Source organism: Hippocampus comes, unplaced genomic scaffold, assembly GCF_001891065.2.
Source record: "Hippocampus comes isolate QL1 unplaced genomic scaffold, H_comes_QL1_v1.1 scaffold2, whole genome shotgun sequence".
NCBI lineage: Eukaryota > Metazoa > Chordata > Actinopteri > Syngnathiformes > Syngnathidae > Hippocampus > Hippocampus comes.
This window is the reverse complement of record NW_017805139.1, coordinates 470392-491837: the sequence shown is the minus strand read 5'-3', so window position 1 is coordinate 491837 and position 21446 is coordinate 470392. Positions and strand designations below refer to the sequence as shown.

At 43.0% G+C, this 21446-nt stretch overlaps 2 protein-coding genes across 2 annotated transcripts in view; both read left to right on the top strand.

Moving 5' to 3' along the window:
• LOC109514338 (E3 SUMO-protein ligase PIAS1-like) overlaps positions 1–8790 on the top strand; it is a 69606-nt gene extending 60816 nt beyond the window's left edge. The window contains exons 10-13 of the mRNA XM_019867343.1: positions 343–580; positions 1222–1361; positions 2347–2387; positions 3996–8790. Of these exons, the coding sequence (XP_019722902.1) occupies positions 343–580; positions 1222–1361; positions 2347–2387; positions 3996–4304 (728 nt within the window). The 3' untranslated portion in view covers positions 4305–8790. The remainder of the gene's footprint in view (positions 1–342; positions 581–1221; positions 1362–2346; positions 2388–3995) is intronic.
• A 5855-nt stretch (positions 8791–14645) lies between these two features.
• Positions 14646–15970, top strand: rxfp3.3a1 (relaxin family peptide receptor 3.3a1). Its single transcript, XM_019867223.1, has one exon. It carries the CDS (start codon positions 14714–14716, stop codon positions 15701–15703), a length of 990 nt encoding a protein of 329 aa, XP_019722782.1. The 5' UTR covers positions 14646–14713; the 3' UTR covers positions 15704–15970.
• Positions 15971–21446: the final 5476 nt, after the last annotated feature.

The following is a 21446-nucleotide window of genomic DNA, read 5'->3' as shown; positions in this document are numbered from 1 at the left end:
ACACACACACACCCATAAACTGTTTATGACTCAGTTACTGGTCCGTAACTTGTCAGAAATTGGGAAAAAATGTTCCTGGATGTTCTCCAAAGTAAAAGGAGATATTTACAAATGTCTTTATTTGGATGAAGCGCAAAAGATAATCGGTCTGCTATCGTGAAGAACTGCATAAATCTGAGAATGCTAACTTTTGAGGGGCTGATGCGAGAGGATTTGGACAATTTTAAAGATAAACAAATGAGTAGTAAACAAGTCAGTGATGATGAAACTAGTTGTTGATTAATTTCATGATTGATTAACTGTCGATAAATCGAATAATTGTGACACCTCTACTCTCTCCAGGTCTTTGTGCGACGACTGCGGGCTCAGATCATCAGAGCCCCTTGTCAGCCAACCACAATAACAGCGGCAACAGCAAGAAAATGGCAGTGATCGACTTGACATTAGACAGCTCCTCAGAGGATGAAGAGCAGGACACTCCGCCGCTGCTGCCGCCGCCGCCTCTGCCTCCGTTGCCTCCTCCCGCCAAACGATCCTGTCCCTCCATGTCCCCGACGTCGCCGCCTGTCCTCAACAAAGGGTCAGTCAGACGCGGAGCAGCGGTTGAGATTTTATCTGCACTCATAGCTCAGAAAGCATCCAATGTGGAATAGGCTCAGATGGGAAGTGAAGCATGTCGATAGTCGATGATTCATGAGGTGTTCACTTGAATGCATGAATAGGTTTTTACCATTTTGCTTGAACAGCCACGTAAAAGGTTGAGTGTGTAACATTTGTACTTCAAATCCCTTGTGACAGGTAGAATGCTTACTAGAGACTTTTCCTGAAGAAATAGACTTGGAAAAACTGTCATTTAGTAGTTTGTTGTTTTCTGTACTGCGCAGTCAGGATGAAATTTGGATGAAACTAACTTGCTTTGGTAGTAGGAATGAGATTTTTTGGGTTTTTTTTCATTTTTTTCGCATCATCTGGATCCTCACAAAAATGCAATCGAAATATTCGTAGCCATCACAAAAGTAGATAAAAGTACACTATAGAACGGCATCAAAGCGAATCTATAATGGTATCACGTCCCAAAATGGGTTCATCTCCATGAGAGTATGCCATTTTTCATCGGTTGGTGTTTTTGGCTGGTGAAAGTACAAGAACACTTTGACTTCACTGACAATGACAAACATCAAGTATGTGTGACTACATACTTGTCCCCACATCTGCCTCCAGGGTGTTGAACCTGCACCACCAGGCCTCCCCGGTGAGTCGCACTCCCAGCATGCCAGCTGTGGACAGTAGCTACATGCCTCCCGTCCCGCCACTGATCCAGGACTATAGACCCTACTACCACACCACCAACGACCTTCCAGGTAATGACAAAAAGAGCAAGTTCGGTTCAAAGTGTTGAATGCAGCGGTAAAAAAAAAAAAGATTTTCTCACGACCAGTCGCCTGCATTCCCAATGTTTGTGCAAACTGGGCTCCATGTATCACGGTTTTGAACATCTTTTTCAAATTTGGAACTCACACATAACGAAGAAACAAATCACTGTTTGTGCTGACTGCTTTTGTACCGCGAGATGACCAACACGGCACACCAAACACAAACGTGTAAGAGGCAGCATGCCGCGGGGCCTTTGGACTGCCGGAAAGAAGAAGAAAGATTCGAAACAATCGAAGAAAGTATGTTAACTGATAGCTTGTCTGCTCACTAGATGACAGTGGCAAACCCCTTTCTGTAATGCTGACAATCCCAACTGGCCCTCCCCCCCCGTCCCCCCCCCCCCCCAAAAAAAAAAAAAAAAAAAAAAAAAAAGATTTTCTCACGATCAGTCGCCTGCATTCCCAATGTTTGTGCAAACCGGGTTGCATGTATCACGGTTTTGAACATCTTTTTCAAATTGGGAACTCACACATAACGAAGAAACGAATCACTGTTTGTGCTGACTGCTTTTGTACCGCGAGATGACCAACACAGCACACCAAACACAAACGTGTGAGAGGCAGCATGCCCTGTGGCATTTGGACTGCCGGAAAGAAGAAGAAAGATTCAAAACAATCGAAGAAAGTATGTTAACTGATAGCTTGTCTGCTCACTAGATGACAGTGGCAAACCCCTTTCTGTAATGCTGACAATTTATAGAAAACACTCAACGCAACCAATTTCTCACTGGAGTGGACTGAGCCACGGGTCTCAGCCAAACTGCTCTAACATATTCACAAATGTCGCCCCTGACCATTTTATGATGGGGAAAAAAAACCCCACTCTTAACCCACCTCAGATCACAGGATAATCAATCAGGGACATCAATATTTGATCGGTGCCTTACCAAGCTCTCTCCTACTCATTTGACAGATTTGAACTTCTTCTCTTTCCTGCAAGGTGACAATCATCAGGTATGTGTCACAGTAAATCACACTGACAGCGGTTTTGGAGGTTTTGTTTATGAATCAGGTTGTGAAACCCCACCCAATGTTCTAATTTGAAGACTCACTCCTTCGATTTACTCCTTAGCCGGCCACACACTGATCACTGGAGCTCAACAAACTATTTACAGTCTGCGACTGACCCTCGCACAGTATTATTGTGACAATACGATTCGCACCGCGACAAAAAAATGCACCCCCTGAGGTTCAGAAACCAGCGTTTTGACGCGCCACCTAGGGAACTCTTTTACTTGTACACTCCGTCTCCATCTGGAGCTGTTTAATCCGTTTAGGATGCACGATATTATCTTATTTCGAGAGTTGTACTGAGTCGACTAGTTGCTTATTTGAACAAAGTTAAGCCACATGCTTACACGCACCTGCATGAACATCTTTTTCGTTGTTTTAGCTGGGTCTTCTTCGAGTCCGGTGTCGGCCAAGATCAAAACATGCTTTTGTTCTCAAAATCTCCTTACAGCTTTTTGGAATGAATGGTGGCACAAATTTAACGCCACACTAGAGTCTCTGCCTACAACAAACACGGTGCTGGGGTCAGGGTTTGCTTCCTGAGGTTGTTGTTTTTTTGTTTGTTTTTTTTAAATCAAACCATTTATTGAATACATTTTGTGTCGGGATTGATCATGTCGCGATCGGCAATAATTATCAGCCAGCCTCAACAACGTGTAATTCTTTTTGTTTGATGTTTATTTTGACATTAAACTTCGACTGGGAGTGGCATTAAAGAGGTTGAAGCCACCGTACAGCGTTGGTTACTCAAGTGGGAGCTAACGTCAAGGCAAAAAAACCAAAAGAAAAACACGCTTTCATGAACAATTCACATTTCTTGAGATGCAAAACTTTGGGCTTTCATTAGCTGTAAATTATAATCATCAACATGATCGAATTTAAAAAATACATGACAAAAACGTAGCACTGTGTGTAATCAGTTCAGTGGTTCTTAACCTGGGTTCGATCGGACCCCAGGGTTTCGGTGAGTCGGGTCTCAGGGGTTCGACGGAGCCTCTGACATGGAGGGTAAGACACACGCGACTCAACATGTTAATCAGTTATGACACGCCCGCTTGGCCATCACTGGCTGCACATGATCACATGACATTGCTTGTCCAATCAGTGCTGCGGGAAATTTAGTTCGCTTAGTAGTCAACGTGTGACTGTCCTGATAGTACGTCATACAATTAACCAAAAAAAAAAAAAAAAAGTATCCTTATCTCTTGAAATTTTATTGACTTTTTTCTGTTTTTATTAAATGCGTTTTTTTTAATACCTTGAATTTATAATTCTGATTCCGAGTCTGTTATCTTGAATTTATATAAAAAAAAAAAAATAATTGTTTTTCACTCATGAAGGGTTCGGTGAATGTGCATATTAACTGGTTGGGTTCGGTACCCCGAAAAAGGTTAAGAACCACTGAATCAGTCTGTAAATTGTATGTTTCTCTTTTTTTAATTGAAAACCTGCAATCACTGAAGTTGTCCAGATGCACCATTAGCAAAAGGATTTATTGTTGACTGTGTGGTGGTAAATGTGCAAACTGACGGAGTATCACATCTCTGTCAGCATTACAACATGGTGATGGCGGCGGCCGCCGCCGCCTCTGCCTCGGAGGACCACGAGCTTCTGCTCAACCGCTTCCTCCCCTACAGCTCCTCCGGCTCCTCGGCATCTTTATTGACGCCGCCGACCAACGGGGCCGGCGGCTCCGGCAGCAGCAGTAGCAGCAGCAGCTTGGTGTCGTCCGGCAGCCTCCGGGACGCTCACTCCTTGTCCTCACACTCTCATGGTGGGGTGCTGGCCGGCCGGGGGGCCGCAGAAGCCGCGGTGGCAGCTATTTACGGGGGAATTCCTGACGTTATATCATTGGACTGACTCACAAAGAGCCAGGCCAGATCCGACGATGAACTGAAATGCAGGGTAGAGAAGTGACTCACAAACTTGACAAGAATCTATCGACTTCATCGGTGGAGTCGGAGTGTAAGAGGAGCATCAGAAGGACTGGACGACAACGTTGGCTCAACCAGTCGTGAAGGTCAGCTGATCACATGGACTTTATCAGCGTCTCGCATTATGGTTTTAATGCTCCCAACCTGGCACAAAGAGCAAAAAACACAAAGGAGGACTTTTTTTTTTAAATATGACCACAAGTAGGGGCACCTTGTACAGAGAACAAAATCTATTTTCTTCTTTTACTTTTGTATGGTCAATGGGGACACGTCCAAGCTAATGAGCTGCTTCAACTGCTGTTTTTGACCACGTTATAGTTTGTAGTCCATACATCATGTGTGGTGGCCCCTGCCTTGTGTATCCTGGTCCTCACTGCATCTATCCCCCTTAAATCTCCTCCAGTCAGTTCTCCCTGAAGCTTATAAATACTGCTTTTTACGCAATATGCATTCCTTTACATGTTCAGGTCACCCTGTTTGTGTGATAGGGAGTGTGCAGGCGGAGCGGCTTTATGTGGATTATCATTTTCACTCCCGGTGAAGACTTCATCACAACAGCATTTAGACTGTTTTTAAAGTTAGACACTATTTATATATGTAAATCTTGAGATGGAAGGAATCTTTTTTTTTTTTTGCTTATGCCAAAAATAACAAGGGACCTGGACGATGATCAGAGTGCAGTTCGAGCACTTAAAAGGTGAGTCGTCTTGTGTCCTTCTTTGGACACTTAAAGCACGTTCTTTGAGACTTTCTTGCCCGGCCATCCAGACAAAAAAAGAACAATGCAGTCAAACCGCAGCCTGTCTTGAGCAGTTGTTCCACATCGGACTTGAGTTTCAGCTGCTGCCGGTTTGCTCGAATATGTCACTGCATGTTAGGGATGAAGGTGTCTCCTGATTCAGAAAAACAATGTCTTAATATGTCTCCTGGTTTTGAAAGCAAGTGTCTCTCAATTGAAGCATTTTGGAGGAGTTGGACAAAAAAAAAAAAAAAAAACATAGTTGGAAGTTTAGCTTAACTTTAGGAATGCAGTGGACCCTTGGAGCTTGAAAGCTGTTCAGTTAGGGATGGGCATTGGACTTTGAGGAAAATGACCATGCTCCATTAAATATTGCTGTATCAATTCTATTTGACCTTCAATACTTTCTGCAACTATTTTAAATAGGGATGGGCGAGTACCAATACCAGGCGTTGATATTGGGCTGATATTGGGTTATTGTGAAAGATGTCGATACATCCACTGATACTTAAGGCAAAAAAAATAATAAATAATGGACATGGAATAAGTCATTGGTGCTACACATCGGTGAATCATCGTGTGTCAGAAAGAAAATTCTATGTTCACAATTATCTGTCATTGTTTCAATTAAATATAGTATGTATCATAAGTACAAGTGGTTTCGGCACTTGGTAAAGGGTGAGTCCTCAAGAGTGATTACGCGTACTGGTTTCGGTCTAAAAAAAAATTGACATTGAACGTGCGAGCACCGGTTGTTAGAGGCCCTGCAGAGGCTGCAAAATCAGGTGACACTTTCTGAGCAATTTCCTCATTGAGGCTGATGACAGCCAGACCACTTCAACGCTCCTGGCAAATTGATGAGCGCAGGAATGTTTTAATGAGCTTCAGTTTTTTAGAAGCTTTGCTCAGCTGAGGAAACTGTGACAGGGATAGTCAGTGCAATCCTAAGAGCAATCCACAGATGAAGATATACCTCTTGAAGCTGATTTTCATCAAGAAATCGCCGTCGTTCCAAGGCAGATAAGCTGTTGGTGGTGGTAGCTGAGGAAGGTTGATGATTTCCTGCATCCTCTCAGCTCCATTATTATCAGATGTTCTCTTATCATTAAGCGTCTTGTGTACTTCACGGCAGTGTTTTTTGAAGTCGACCTTGGACATTCTGTTCAGCACTCCATAGCTTTCTTTGACTTGATTCATGGCCTCAAACTTCTCCTGCAGTGAAAGTAAAGCAGAGTCCACAACACAGTTCAAATATGTGACCTCAAACTTTTGAAGGTGGTCATCAAAGGGCTCATCAACAGATTCGTATGCAAACTGCCTTTTTGAACTCCTGCGTCTTTTCTCCTTAAGCTCTGGTTCTATATTCAGGGCGTCACAGAGTTCCTTCGCGATTGACACAGCCTCGTCAAAACCAGATTGTCTGTCTTTGCGGAGGTTGATTTTGGTACTGTCAATAATAAGCCTGACAGCAATATCAAGTTGCATGGAACTGGAGTGAAGTAGCTGATTCACCTGGCTTGCAAATCAAAATCGGATTGAGGCTACTTCCTCAGCAAGAGCTTGAGCCTCCACTTTTGCCACTGGATCACTGACAGCTTCCCTGGCCTCCAGGAGGGCATCTCTCACTTCTTTTGCTTGATTCCTTGAAGCTGTTACACTTTGGAACCTTCTCTCCCATCTAACATCCCTCCCAGGATTTCAGTGTCAGTTTGACATGTTTTGTCAAAATGGCGCATCGCTGGGTTGCACCTGAGAAGAAATTAAATAGCTTCTTCAAATACCCAAAGTAGCCAGTGGCATCCTGAGAGGCAGTATCAGCTATGACAAGATTCATCGTGTCTGCTTCACAAGGTACAAATGAAGCTCTTGGATTTGCCTGTCACAGTCTTGCCTGAACACCTTGCCTCTGTCCCTTGATGTTGGCCCCATTATCATAGGCGTGTCCTCAACATCTGTCAAATGGATATGCCAAGCTCCTTCAACTTGTCCAGGACAACATTGGACAGGTTAAGGCCAGTAATTTCTTCCACATCAGTATATCCTAGAACGTATTCTTTAACGTCTGGTTGTAGCTGGAAACAGACAATGCGCACTACGACTGTGTTACAATGGTGCGTAATGTTTCTGAACAGATTATCTGAATTAGTTTGTTTGGTGTGTTGGTGGTGGACTTTCATTTTTTATTTTGGCCAAGTGCTTCTCCATAGCGGGGGTCGTATGTTGCCATAAATTGTACCTCCCTCAAGAAGTTCCCATTGTCTGGCTCTTACAAACGGTCAGAAGAGCTCCTAAAAGACAAATTCATTGAAGCCCGTGAGAAAGTGATTGGGAGCAAGCGTTTGAGATGTCTTGCCACCTTTTCCTTTCCGCCTCCAATAATGCTAACTCCTGTAGATCTATTGCCTTGCCGTTTTTTAAGACGTGTGTCACGTTCTCTCCATTTCAGCAGGCTCTGTGTATGGTCTTGGCTACACTCATGAGCCCTCAAAATTGCTGCTGATGTCAGACCAAGCACTGTTGCCTTCTGCAGTCAGCTCTGTATCCTTTCTGCAAAAAAAGCTTAGATGCAACACAGCATTGTTCTGTGGAGGGTACACTACACACAACTTCTGTTCACCTTCCTTTTCTCCCATTTGAAAGAATTTTGAACTGGAGTCTGGTCTGAAATGCTCTTCCATCGGGCCCCTTTGGAAAATCCAAATCGGGGCTGAATTTGATAGAACTCCTGCGCACGATTTCCACACGCTCTGCATTTAAAATGTGTGCTGGCCATAGAGCCGGATCAGTTGGAGGGGGCACGCATGTCTCCAAACTGTCACATGATGAGGCCTCTCAGTGACAGGACTCACTTTGCCCTCAGAAGTGGTGGTTTGCATGATGCGCTGAACTGGTAGATGGTCGTTGGTCAGGGCTGGGTGCTGCTGCAAAGTCTCAAAACCTGCTTCTGGATGACTCATCTTAACTACTTGTGGTGGATGGTTGATCATCTGAAACTTTCACTTGGCCTTGAGTTCCTCCTCGAACATATTGAGGGATCGATCCTCTATTCAGAAATACAAGACAAAATATTCAGGGATTCTACAGTGAAATATAATTTTGAACCATGGCACAAACATTTTTAAACTTAATTATGGTATTATGTCGGCCTATTTTTAAAACACAGGTACCTGAAAATTTTAATATTCTACCTCTTTTCAGATAATTACATTACTGAAGTGCATGTGAACTCGTCAAATTACGTTATTGCCATTACCCGATTATTCCCAGTTATTGGATTATTGTGCAAATGTAAACATACAGTAGCTGTTACAAAATAAACTTATTTAAAACATTGTCTTCCCTGTAAGTGACACGCGAGCATCATGCCTCAGGGTTTTTTCTTTTCCGCCCCGACTCTTGAAGCCTTTTCGATGACATGTCCAGATATCCAAGAATATACTTCTGCCAAACTTGCCATTGAAGCATAATGGAGCAAAGTACTAGGGAAGGTAGACCGACGAGAGGGCCGCACAGGAGAGTCTTGTTATTTTTGTATTACATACTGCATATTTATTAACATGCTTTACATATTTTAAATATATACAGTTATTATTAGAAGTACTTTTTTTTTTTTTTTTAATGCCCTACGTGCAGTGCGTGATAAGCATATGCGGAGCGCCGATTCTTCTGTGAACCGGTTGCCAGCCGATCAAACGGCACACAGTGACGAAGAACCATTCGCGCTCAAAATCACACCGAGGGACGCTTTAGAGTGTTCCGTTAACCTGCCATGTGTGTATATATAAATAATATCACAAGGCCGCCAGTTGCCCATCCCTGTGTTTGGCTTTTTGTCTTCATGACACAAACTCGTCATAACTGAATCAACGGGTTCTCAGCCATCTGCAGCCAAGTATAACACTGCATTTCGTCTCCTTTTTTCCCAAAACGTAGTTCATCAGCAATTAATCCCGCTCAATTATCAATTTCGTCAACCATCAGTAAATCCACTCATTTGTTTTAATGCCCATCCCTAAATTAAAACTTGAAATTTGTGACTTCCATCCATCCATTTTCAATACGGCTTATCAGCATTAGGAGCCCAGGTGAGCCGGAGCCCCTCCTGGCTGTCTTTGGACGAGAGGCGGCCTACACCGAGCACTGGTTGCAAACCATTTGCTGAAATATGAGACTTAAAGACCATATTTTCAGGATGTTTTTAGGTTGAAGGTGTTCAGAGGGTCCACTGCACAGAGAGAACTGGGAAACCTGCAAGCTAGTCAATGTGTTAGGTTGGTGAGCCGAGCACTTGAAATATCAGTTTTCCTCCTGAATGTACTGCAGAGCATTACATGACGTTACATTTCTGGGTGTTGGACACATTGCAGTCCTTTGCTCACATTCGCCTTTGCCGCAGTCAAGCTCACCCCTTCCTTTCACCCGCATGTCTTGTAACTTCTATCTTGGACTCCCAGACATCTGCGTTCCAAGCGTCTTTCTCTCTCCAATCACTACTGACAACAAAGGCCATCTTTTGGCGCGCGCGGTCCTGTGGACAGGTGACCCATTTTTATTTCACTCTCTGTCGGGAAGTCCGAATGATTTCAGCCAATTAGTCAGCATTTTTTTCTACTGATGTCAGTGGTGTCCAAACTATGGGCCGGGGGCCATTTGCAGCCCGCCATCCATTTTTTTCGCGGCGCGTGGCATGCACTAGAATGAACTTCTGACATGGAACTTGTCTTCATAGCACTGTGGAGAATAAAGATACGCTGAGTAAAGATTGTTTGTTTTGTTTCTGAATGTGGAGATTTCAGAAACAAAACAAACAATCTTTATTCCACTGCTGCTCGGTGGAGGGGTGGATGGATATATTCAAGAGGGCTTAGAGGGCCACAGGCCACGCCAAAAACAAAAACTAAACATCCTCAGCTATTTGCCTGACCACCTTTAGCAGAAAGCCTTCATGTAGCACTCTTTAAAAATAATTATATAAAGAATGTTTTTTAGATTACCGGTAATTGATTTTGTTGAACTGTGTTTATTAAGTTAAAGTCCAAAAATTTGAAAGTGGCTCTTGCATCTATTTCGGTGGAAAATGTTTGGACACCCCTGACTTATATAAATGTACCAAACGAGGATGACCTCGAACGATGTTTCCCAGTTCTGCTTGCTTCAAGTTCATAGAAGAGCTTTTGCAACAAAGGATTCAATTTACCTTATCCCCATTGAACGGGACTTCCCAGGAAGTGCAGAGTACGTGGCGTCCCAAAAGTCACGAACTGACGCCCCATTAGATTTGAAGTGGGTCACAGGAACAACTGGGTCATATTTTTTTTATTTTTTTTTTTTAAACGAATGAACAACAATGACAGACTCCCTTTTCTGTTGGTGAAAGTTGGGTTGCGAGAGACTATGTAAAAAACATTCATCAAATTGATTTCCTCTTCTAACAAGAAGCAGCCCAGTCGATCACACATACTCCTCATTTTTTGAAGTAAGATCTTGTGTCTCTCCTGTGTTATGCAGTATTTTATTTATTTGCTCTGATTTCTGTTTTTATTATTTACCAAGTGATTTCTGTGGGAGAATGTGTATGAATCACCGTCATTCCGGATCGGTTTTGTTTCATTTTGTATTTGACTTGCTTTGACAAAAGTGTTCTCTCTAACAAGCGACAAAGGTACAATTAAGTTATGAACAAAACGTCCGTTCCTATTCTTGAGAGCTTTAATGCAGTAAGAATGCAAGCCCGCTCGTGCAAAAGTCATCAAGACTTAATGGATGTAGCATGCCTTCCCGTCCTTAAGTCATTATCAGTTAACGTTATGGATCAAATCACAATTACGTCATGTGCAAAAAGAACATTGACTGGCAAGTCGTTGTACCGTTCAATAATGATTTGACCTTCGCCAAACTTTTGAGCGTGAATGTAATAAAACGTTGAACCGTTTTGTAAGACGCTCCTAAATACTATAATGAATTATGAAAGTATTGGAACGTGTATCTGGGCTGTGTATCAGATGCCAATATGTGGTTGTCTCGGCTGCCGCACCCCCCGTGTTGCGGGCTGTGTTGATTGTGTTTCTGCTCAAGTGCGCTGCATTCGATGGATGGATGGACAAGAAGTCATTTTCAAATGCTCCGGTTTGCCTACAGGGGGGAGGCGCCCTTGTGGTTCACTGTTACAGATCTGAAACTACTGTATTTCTCTCTCCTTCCCTATGACTGACTTGTGTGAGAGGACAGCAGACAGCATGCAGGGATGGAGAGGCACATGCCAGCATGTCTGTACATGCGCACGCTGCGGTTTGTCTGTCATCTTCCTGTATGAGGTCAGTGTGAGCGTGCAGAGCCCAGCCAGTTCTCAAGCCGATGGATGAAACGAGGCCACTCCTCAAAAAACGATCGCGGTGTGTCCCGGTGATCAAAAGGGAAAATTCAACAGTGTGTATATATTCTGCCTGTATGGGAATCGTGACTCTCCCGACCCAAACGTGTTTGATGTCCGTTTGTATGCTTTTTGTGTCCATTCAGAGCTGCGCGAAGAAAGTAATTTATATATATTTTTCAAGAGAATGGACACCGTAGCTCACTATCGAAGACAGGACCGTGGCCAATAAATGGTGTCGTCCAGCTGTAATCGTCAACACCCGCACTCACTGCCTTAAAACATGCACAGGTTTGGCTTCATGGCTCCAACTCCAAAACCACACGAGGCTTTTAAAGAGGACTGTGTAAACTACAGCAAACCCTTGTCAGTTTGTACAAATGTACCAAGTGGAAGAAAATATTTATTACATGCATTGAAATAAATTGTTTACTTCTTGAATGTTAACTGTTTATGTAGAAAAGTTTAGATGTATTAAAAGTGCAAAAAAAAAAAAATGCATTTGTGTTTCCTCCTGACACTCCCCCAACCCCTTTTTCAGTTGCCATTCCATTTTCACGGCTCAGATGAATTTGGCCCTGACATAAATACAACCACGATTTCGATATATAAAAACTTGGATCTAAATGGCGCTTCCATGCTTGCCGCATGACGTTTCACGCTTTGGATCATCAAAGCTATTCTTTACCTTTCCCATACATTTTTGTTTCCATAATTCTGATTCAAGTTGGTTTAGGCAAAGTCCAAACGGACTTTTCGAATGTTACCAACGCAGTCATGACTGTTAACACATCCGCCTTACAGTTTTGCGTTCAAAACTCAGCTCTGGCCTTTTATGTAGTCATCAAGTACAGTCGTACAACTGAAAAAAAGTTGCACTTTAACCCACAATAATCCTACATACAGTCGTCCGTTCTCCCCCGAAATGGTCATGTCTGTGGTACTTGGCTTCTATTTTGCAATTTGGATGTGGCAAAGAATCTGATTATGTTCTTCCAATAATGTTCTCGCCAAACAAAGGACAATGACTTTTCGTTTCCACTTCATAATTACGTGTTGTTGGGCACCCATATGTGGCACTCGATACATATTTTGCCCACACGTGATCTTTAAAATATTACAAGTCAAGTGTCTAAATACTTAGGGTCAAAAAAAATTGAGTCAGTCTACATCAAATGTCTACATTTCCCAGTATGTTGGGGGAGCCTCTTAAATGAACGACGGGCGATCTTGTTTGATTGTGAGCTAATTGTCCAAAAACTACTTCTGAACCCAAAAGTTGCTCGGAATAAAGTTGATTGAGTAAACTTCACGAAATTCCTCCTCTTGTACTGAACTCTGGGTGACAACAGACAGTCACTTGGCTCAAATTAAATAATGGTTGCCTGTTTAGCATAATTCCCTGAGCCATTTTTAACTTACTGTCACAATACAAAAATATGTGCAGCACAATTTGCTTGCTAAAAAAAAAAACTGTGTGTGTACCTGCATGCGCGTGTGTGTATGTGTTTTCTTTGTCTTTGTAGATTCTCAATCATCCAGTTCATAGTAATCCGCAAAGGTCGACTAAGCTACCTGCTCAAAAATACTAAAACACAGACCAGCATAGGGTGGCGGCCCGGTGGTCCAGTGGTGAGCACGTCGACCTCACAATGCAGAGGTACCGGGTTCAATTCCAGCTCCGGCCTCCCTGTGTGGAGTTTGCATGTTCTGCCCGGGCCTGCGTGGGTTTTCTCCAGGTACTCCGGTTTCCTCCCACATTCCAAAAACATGCATGGCAGGCTGATTGAACACTCTAAATTGTCCATAGGTGTGAGTGTGAGCGCAGATGTTGTTGTTTGTCTCTGTGTGCCCTGCGATTGGCTGGCAACTGGTTCAGGGTGTCCCCCGCCTACTGCCCAAAGACAGCTGGAATAGGCTCCAGCACCCGCCGCGACCCTTGTGAAGATAAGCGGATCGGTAAATGAATGAATGAAAGACCAGCATAGGTTTCCACCAGCATATTCTGGTTTTCTTATCTTTGAAAGACCAGCAGTGACAACACAACAAAACCAGCATTTTTGTATACTGGTAGGCACCTACACACACACCAAAAAAGATTGTTTCATCTCCCTAAGTGCTGGGTTATTTAATATTTTACCCATTTTGGGTTATTTTTGAGCTGGGCCAAAATCTCTCAGTCCATGATTCATTATATAAAGTCCACACACTCCTAGCTGGGAAATAATTGACAAGATGCAGCTGCATAAGTGTGCACAACTCATACCTGGGATGCTGGGGTGTTTAGAATTGTCCAATCACATTCAAACTCATGTTAATTAAATACGATTCAGCGCACATTTGTCGCCATATTAAGCGTCCCTGTTTAACGCCAAATAAAACGAGCTGTTCTAACAGGCTTATCCTGACATTTTTGTAGTCACATTTGACAGCAAAAGCCCTTCCACAGCATCACTGCAATCTCCTTGTTCAAAGGTATCAGTCAGGAGGAGAGTACAAAAGTATTTCCGAGCATGAAATAACACCATGGAACACGGTGAAGACAATCATGAAATGGAGAAAATATGACTCTACGGTGAAATTATCAAGAACTGGACGTTCTGCCAAAATTGATCAAAAGACGAGAGGAAAAAGAGGTCAAGGAGGCTGCCAAGAAGGTGACGGCAACATTGAAGAAGCTGCAGAACTCTCTGGCAAGTACTTACTGGCTGTTCATTACATATAACGACAATCTCCCGTCTTCCTTGTGTCTGTATGTCTGGGCTGTGGGATAGTATTGCAAGAAGCCTCATATTACGAAGGAAAAAAAAAAAACTATTTTTGAAATTTCCCAAACATATGCGGGAAAAGTTGAACTACTGGGTCTGAATTCTAAAAGGTAATACGGCTTAAACACAACACTACTCATCTCCAAAAGAACACCATACCTACAGTGAAGGATGGTTTTTTTTTTTTTTTTGCTTTGTATTCTATGTGCTGTTATTTCTATCTTACTCTATTAACAATATGAAATTAAAACATTGTGGTCTTTTTTTTTGAATACTGGACATTTCAGTTCATTTAGTTGGAAATGTGTTTAGGTGCCGCTCTACAGATCTCAATATTGTGAACTATGATGATGATGATAATGATGATGATGTTTGCGGGGGGGGGGGGGAATAAAGGCTGCGGACCGCTGACGGCTTAAAAGAGCAGCCCGTGCGCGCGTTGGAGCCGCGATCGAGCCATGAGCAAGATCAACAACTACACCGTTTGGTCCAACAGCTCCAGTTTTATTAACCTGGACGACATCGACGTCTCCGCGGACGAAAGCCCCGTTCTCAGAGTCCTCATCTGTTCGGTTTATTCCCTGGTGTGCGCCGCGGGTCTCGTGGGCAACCTTCTGGTCTTCTTCCTCCTGGGGAGCAAGCACGAGCGCAAAACGTCCCGGATGAACTTTTTCGTGCTCAACTTGGCGCTGACGGACCTGCAGTTCGTGCTGACGCTGCCCTTCTGGGCCGTGGACACGGTGCTGGACTTCAGCTGGCCCTTCGGAGGCATCATGTGCAAAGTGGTGCTGTCCGTCACGGTGCTCAACATGTACGCCAGCGTCTTCTTCCTCACGGCCATGAGCGTCACCAGATACTTGTCGCTCACGTCGGCCCTCAAGCGCACGGACGCGCAAAAACCCCGGACCGACAAATGGACCTGCGCCGCCATTTGGATCCTCGCTACCGTGGCCACTTTACCCACGTCGATTTTCTCCACCGTGAGCAACGTGAGCGGAGAAAACCTGTGTTTGCTCAAGTTCCCCGGCGGACAGGATTGGCTGGCGGTGTACCAAATCCACAAGATTCTCGTCGGATTCGTGGTGCCCATTTCGGTGGTGTCTGTCAGCTACATCAAGCTTCTGCGCGTCATACGCGTCAGGAGCATGAAGACCAGCAACCCCGAAAGGAGATCGCGAGTCACCAAATCCGTCACCATAGTCGTGCTCTCCTTCTTCCTCTGTTGGATGCCCAACCACGCCGTCACCCTGTGGAGCGTTCTGGTCAAACTCAACGTGGCCAACTGGGACAGAAGCTATTACGTGGCGCACACGTACGTGTTCCCACTCACCGTGTGTTTGGCCCACGCCAACAGCTGCCTCAACCCCGTCCTATACTGCCTCATGAGACCCGATTTTAGGACCAAACTCAGGCTCCTTATCCGCAGGGGTCGCGCGTCAGACGTTTAGCATTTTTTTAAGCTTTGGGGCTGTGCGTATATTACGCGCGGCTATGGCGCGTTTATCACCCATCTATGAATGTTTTAGCAAGCTGTTGCGAGTGACTGGCTCCCGCTTTAATGGACTGGCTCAGTGACGTTTTTTAGATGTGGGGAAAAAGCCTTGCAAATACCACGAATGTGAGGAAAAACACATTTATTTCTCTGGCTTTTTGCAGTTTTTGCTGTGGGTAGATTGTAGGTCTATTTGCGAGTCCAGCTGTCTTCGGGCAGTAGGCGGGGGGCACACTGAACTGGTTGCCAGCCAATCACAGGGCTGGCTCTCTCTCTCTCTCTCTCTCTCTCTCTCTCTCTCTCTCTCTCTCTCTCTCTCTCTCTCTCTCTCTGTGTGTGTGTGTGTGTGTGTGTTGGTGCAGGGTTCTATTCCAGCTACGGCCTCCCTGTGTGGAGTTTGCATGTTCTCCCCGGTTTTGTGTGGGTTTTCTCCGGGTACTCCGGTTTCCTCCCACATTCCAAAAACATGCATGACGGGCTGATTGAACACTCTAAATTGTCCCTAGGTGTGTGTGTGTGTGTGAGCGCGGATGGATGTTCGTCTCTGTGTGCCCTGCAATTGGCTGGTAACCGTTTCAAGGTGTCACCCGCCTACTGCCCGAAGACGGCTGGGATAGGCTCCAGCACCCACCGCGACCCTTGTGAGAATAAAGCAGATCAGAAAATGGATGGATGGATAAATGTGTGTGTGTGTGTGTGTGTGTGTGTGTGTGTGTGAATGGCAAAAGTGACACCATTTGTCCTATGTGAAATGATGAAAGATATCTGTAATACAGTATTAACTAGGTAAAATTGAATTACAGGTATCCATCCCTGTGTGGCATTTCGACTACTGTACCTACTCAGTGTATTCTATTCGTATGTCTGGAATGAAAATTCCAATCATTCAAAGTGTACAGTGATTATGACTAGTCAGAAAGACTTTGTTGATATCAACAAGGTTAATTTGGGATTGTCAAAGTTAGCTTTTCAACGTTAACTCCCCTCGCAGTATCTCTGTCCATCACCTGTGTCGCCATCTCAATCCAATTGGACGAGGCCAACCTTCGCCACAGAGCATGGGCTCTGTTCAAGCTCCTGAGAGGGAATTTTCCCTTGCCTCCGTTGCCAACCGCTTGCTCATGTGAGGTACTTGAAATCACTTAATTTGCAGTAAATGTGCAATGAGCTTTGCCACAGGTTTTTTTTATTTTTATTTTTTATTTTTGTATGAAATTCATGTTTTGTTGACTGTTCCTTGAATAAAACGAGTTGGGTGCAACAGTGATACATTTTCATTTTAAGATGCATTTTATTTTGTTTCCAATTTCAAAGGCTTTGGTGAATGCATGCACGAAAGTTGCGGGGTTCAATTCTATGGGCTTACGACGAACTGAATCTGAATAATATTTATTTGAATTGGAATTGCTAAACTTCATTGAGTGCCTTGAAAAAGTGATTCGGAATAACTGAGATTTATTTGCATTGTTTATTTTGAGTCTTTACTTTTAAAAAATGAATCTGAATTGTACAATTTGAATTCCTCAATGAAAATTCCATTCTGTTTATTTTTTCACATTGTGTTTTACAAATACAAATTCAAATCTTTTCCACACCGATTCAGTTCGTACTTAGGCTGAGCAATCAATTGCAGAACTAAGATCTCCTCTTTGTCCAATCAGCATCTTCGTTTTCAGCACGTGACACAAGCTCTCCGAAGGGAAGAAAGTGATCTTTGTGGTCCAAGCCATCGGATCAGCGAGGGATCAAAAGGACAGTGTGTATTTGGCAACGTATCAAACGGAAGCCCCGTAGTCAGTATGTCTCGATTTCCGGGTTTTTTTCTTCCCAAATCATAACGCCCGAGCAGCATGAAATTCCGTTTCTAAGCGTTACTGACACCCAGCGGTAAAAACAATGCACAGCAGGTACCGACAGACAGTGGGCAAAGGGAGCTCATCCCAGGTCTCTTAAAAATGAGGTGACTTATTTTTCAAAGTACAGTTGGTTAAGAGGCCAAAAAGCATCTCAGCTAAGACTCACATACAATGCATTGTTATTTATACAGCGGTTTCACAACAGCTGCAGCTGTAACAAAGCACTTTACACAACAGTTAACATAAAATAACAAAATATGGTAATATCCTCCTGACTACCAGGAAAAAAAATGTTGTCCAATCACATTTATTTTGAAATTCCCCAATCTATGTGAAGTAATTGCACTCCTCCAAAAGAAATGTTTGAAATTTCACTACAGAGGATATTTTTTAAAGACTTGAATACTAGGCTCAAATACACTTAAAACAACTCAAACAACACTTTAACGTGTTCATAAGAGTCGGCATTTCAAGACAAAATGTGTTTGATAAAAAGTATTACTTTTCCTCTTCCCATAAAAAGTGCTTGCACTGAGGGAAGCCATTTTCTTCTACAGTATTGAGAAGTCAAGGTAACAAAGCCCCCACCCCCTACAAATTTGGTATCATTGGAAAGCACTGAATGTCCTCTTTAGAGCACAAAAAACTTATTGCGTTTGGATGCACTGGGTGGGAGATATTTAGGTTCACAAATGTCCACTACAGAAGACAAATATAAACTACTGGTAGTCAGGAGGATATAACAAAGCACATAAAACATGGACAGCCATGCAACCATAACCATATACCAGCATACAGCTTGTTGTTTGAAGCAGTTCTAGATGAAAGGGGAGAGAATCTAAGTGTCCTTTCACCAGTCATTCAGAGACGTCATGTCTGTTACAACCTAAGTTTGAAAGTAAACAAGGAGCTGTAGCGTTCATTGACGAAAAAAAATATCATACATTTGCTTTAAAATAAAACTGCAGGGAAAAAAATGCTTACGTGTACACTATACACTAAACGTGTGTATTGTTTATGCCTTGTTATGGAAAATTGTTACCAATTCAGCATGTTTGCCAAATTTTTGTGAAACAAAGTCCAGCTCTCTTAAGGCTTTATATTTAGATATTTCTTTATATTGCTTCAAAGTGAGAGTCAATGGAGGGATGTTTCCAAGTAGGTCAAAGAAGTAGTATTGTTTGGACAGGCAACAGGTGTTGGCAAAGAATTTCCTTTTTTTTTTTTAATGTCCTCAAATTGATACTTTTGGAAGCAGCAGGGGTTGAGCCATTTTCTTCCAAAGTGGCAGGGAAAAATTGTTCCAGAGTAAGCCAACATTTATAAGCAAGTAATCGTCCTTTCGCATTCAACTGCTCCTCTCTGCAGTAGGCAAAGCACTAAATAACTAAACTGTAAAACTCCAGTTGAGATAAAACACAATAATAGTGGAGCATAAATAGCAATAATAGTAAATGCCCAAGAGGACCACCGAACACAATAAAAAATCAGTCTAACCTCGTTCTTGCTGGCAAGTTTTGTTGCACACAAAAGTGGAAAGGTTTTGAGCCATTTTTGAAATCAAAAATCCATCCATTTTCTGATCAGCTTATCCTCAGAAGGGGTGCGTTGGGTGCTTTACCCTATCCCAGCTGTCTTTGGGCAGTAGGCGGGGTACGCCCTGAGCTAATAATAATAATCTCATTTTCACAAAAAGTATTAAAAAAATAAAATGAAATAAAGCAGGTAAATCTTTAACCTACTGTGGCCCGTGAACTGCGTCACCTGAAGTTGTTAGCGCTCAGCAGTCTGCAATTGCAGCTTGTGATCAGAGCTGTTGCGCAATATCTTTTATCTTTCTCACTATTCTCATTTAGAGTTTGTTTCGTGTATGATTCACCGAGGGCACGGGCAAAGAATAGGAATCTAAAGGGCCGAGGGAAGCACTTTAAAACGGTACGGGTGAGCTACGATAGTTAACAGGCTGCAAAAGTGCGTCGCATGCCTCCGTGTCAGGCTGTTGCTCATCATGGCGTGCGTGTGTATGTGCTTGTGCGTGCATGCGCGTGGTAACGGGTCGATCGCGGGAGGTTGGTTGATCGAAAAGTCGATCTTCGGTACAAAAAGTTTGGGCACACCTGACATAGACAAACAACTATCCTTACCACATCACATTAACCTGCCATGCATGTTTTTGGAATGGTGGGGGAATAGGAGTACTCTGAGAAAACCCACTAATTGTTAATTCGGCTTTGCTTCTGAATCCTCACTGCTTCCCATCGCTCTGCTTGATTTTTTTATCACGACATGTCCAATTGTTATTTATGACTCTGTCTTTGGCTGAAGGATACAGCTGACATGAGCCTGCGCCATGTGGTCTTTATTTACCTTAAAGCAGACAAAGGATGCATCCAAACCCTTCTTGTTAAACTGGGGGAAATAAGTATGTAGTCAGCCATCAATTGTGCCAGTTTTCCCACTTCCAAAGTGGATTTTTCATCATATGTGTACCTCAACTATGAGAGATAAAATGAGGGGGAAAAATCTAGAAAATGACATTGTCTGATTTTTAAATAATTTATTTGCAAATTTTGGTGGACAATAAGTACTCAGTCACCTACCTACAAGCAAGATTTCAGGCTCTCACAGTCTTGTAACTTCTTTAAGAGGCTCCTCTGTCCTCTTGTTACCTGTATTCATGACACCTGTTTGAACTTGTTTATCAGTATGAAAAATGCCTGTCCACAACCTCAAACGGCCACACTCTAAACTTCAATATGGCTGTCAAAAATTATAGACCTGCGCCAGGCTGGGAAGACCGAACCTGCAAAAATAGGTCAGCAGCTTGGTGTGAAGAAATCAACTGTGGGAGCAATTATTCGAAAATGGAAGACATACCATATTAGCTGATAGTCTTCCTCAATATTTTTTGCGGATTTGGAATGATATGCAGGAGAAACATAGTTCTTGAGTGATACAAAGCGTTTTGAGCGAGGACTTTTTTTTTAATGTATAAAATGATTTTTTTTTCAAATAATGTTGGTTTTCCTTTCAGCATTTTTAGCAGTGCTGTCCTTGAATGGTATTTTTTATGCATGGAAGCGCTTTGCAGTGGAAATAAGAACATCACATTATGTGGTTATATTTTGATTGCTCAAACCCTGTGCCGTTGAAGGTTGGATCTTTTATACAGGTATTGCAACATATGAAAAATGAAATATGTTCAAATACAGTACTATGATATACATAATCTCAATAAAAAGCAGACATGCACGTGCAGTATTTTCGACTATTTAAAATGGCATTTTGGTCATACATTTGGTTAGGGAAGGCGACATGGGGGTTGAGTGGTTAGCGCATTCCTTCTCACAGTGCAGTTTGATTCCGGCTCTGGTCCTCCTGTGTGGAATTTGCATGCTCCCCCACTGCCTGTGAGGGTTTTCTCCGGGTACCCCACTTTCCTCCCACATTCCCAAAACCTGCATGGCAGGTTAATGGAACACGCTAAATTGTCTCTGGGTGTGAGTGGTTATTCCTGGTTAAATGTGTGCCCTATGATTGGAGTTTAGGAAAATTTTACTTCAGTGTTCAGCTTGTCCAAAGCATTGTTAAAACCTAGAAGGATAGAGGTGAGCCATCATCAATGCAAAATAAACTCTAATCATCATCATAGACTTTTGTTTTAAATATTTGCCAAAGGGGCAAGAATTAGGACTGGGCTCTGGAGTAATGAAAAAGGGTCACGCGGTTCAGATTGAGGCCAGATTGACCCATAATAATATGTGCTCCAAAAATTAGGTCACCATAGCAACTGAATATAGCAAATTTGTTTCATCACAGATGATGATTAGATGGGCTCAAATA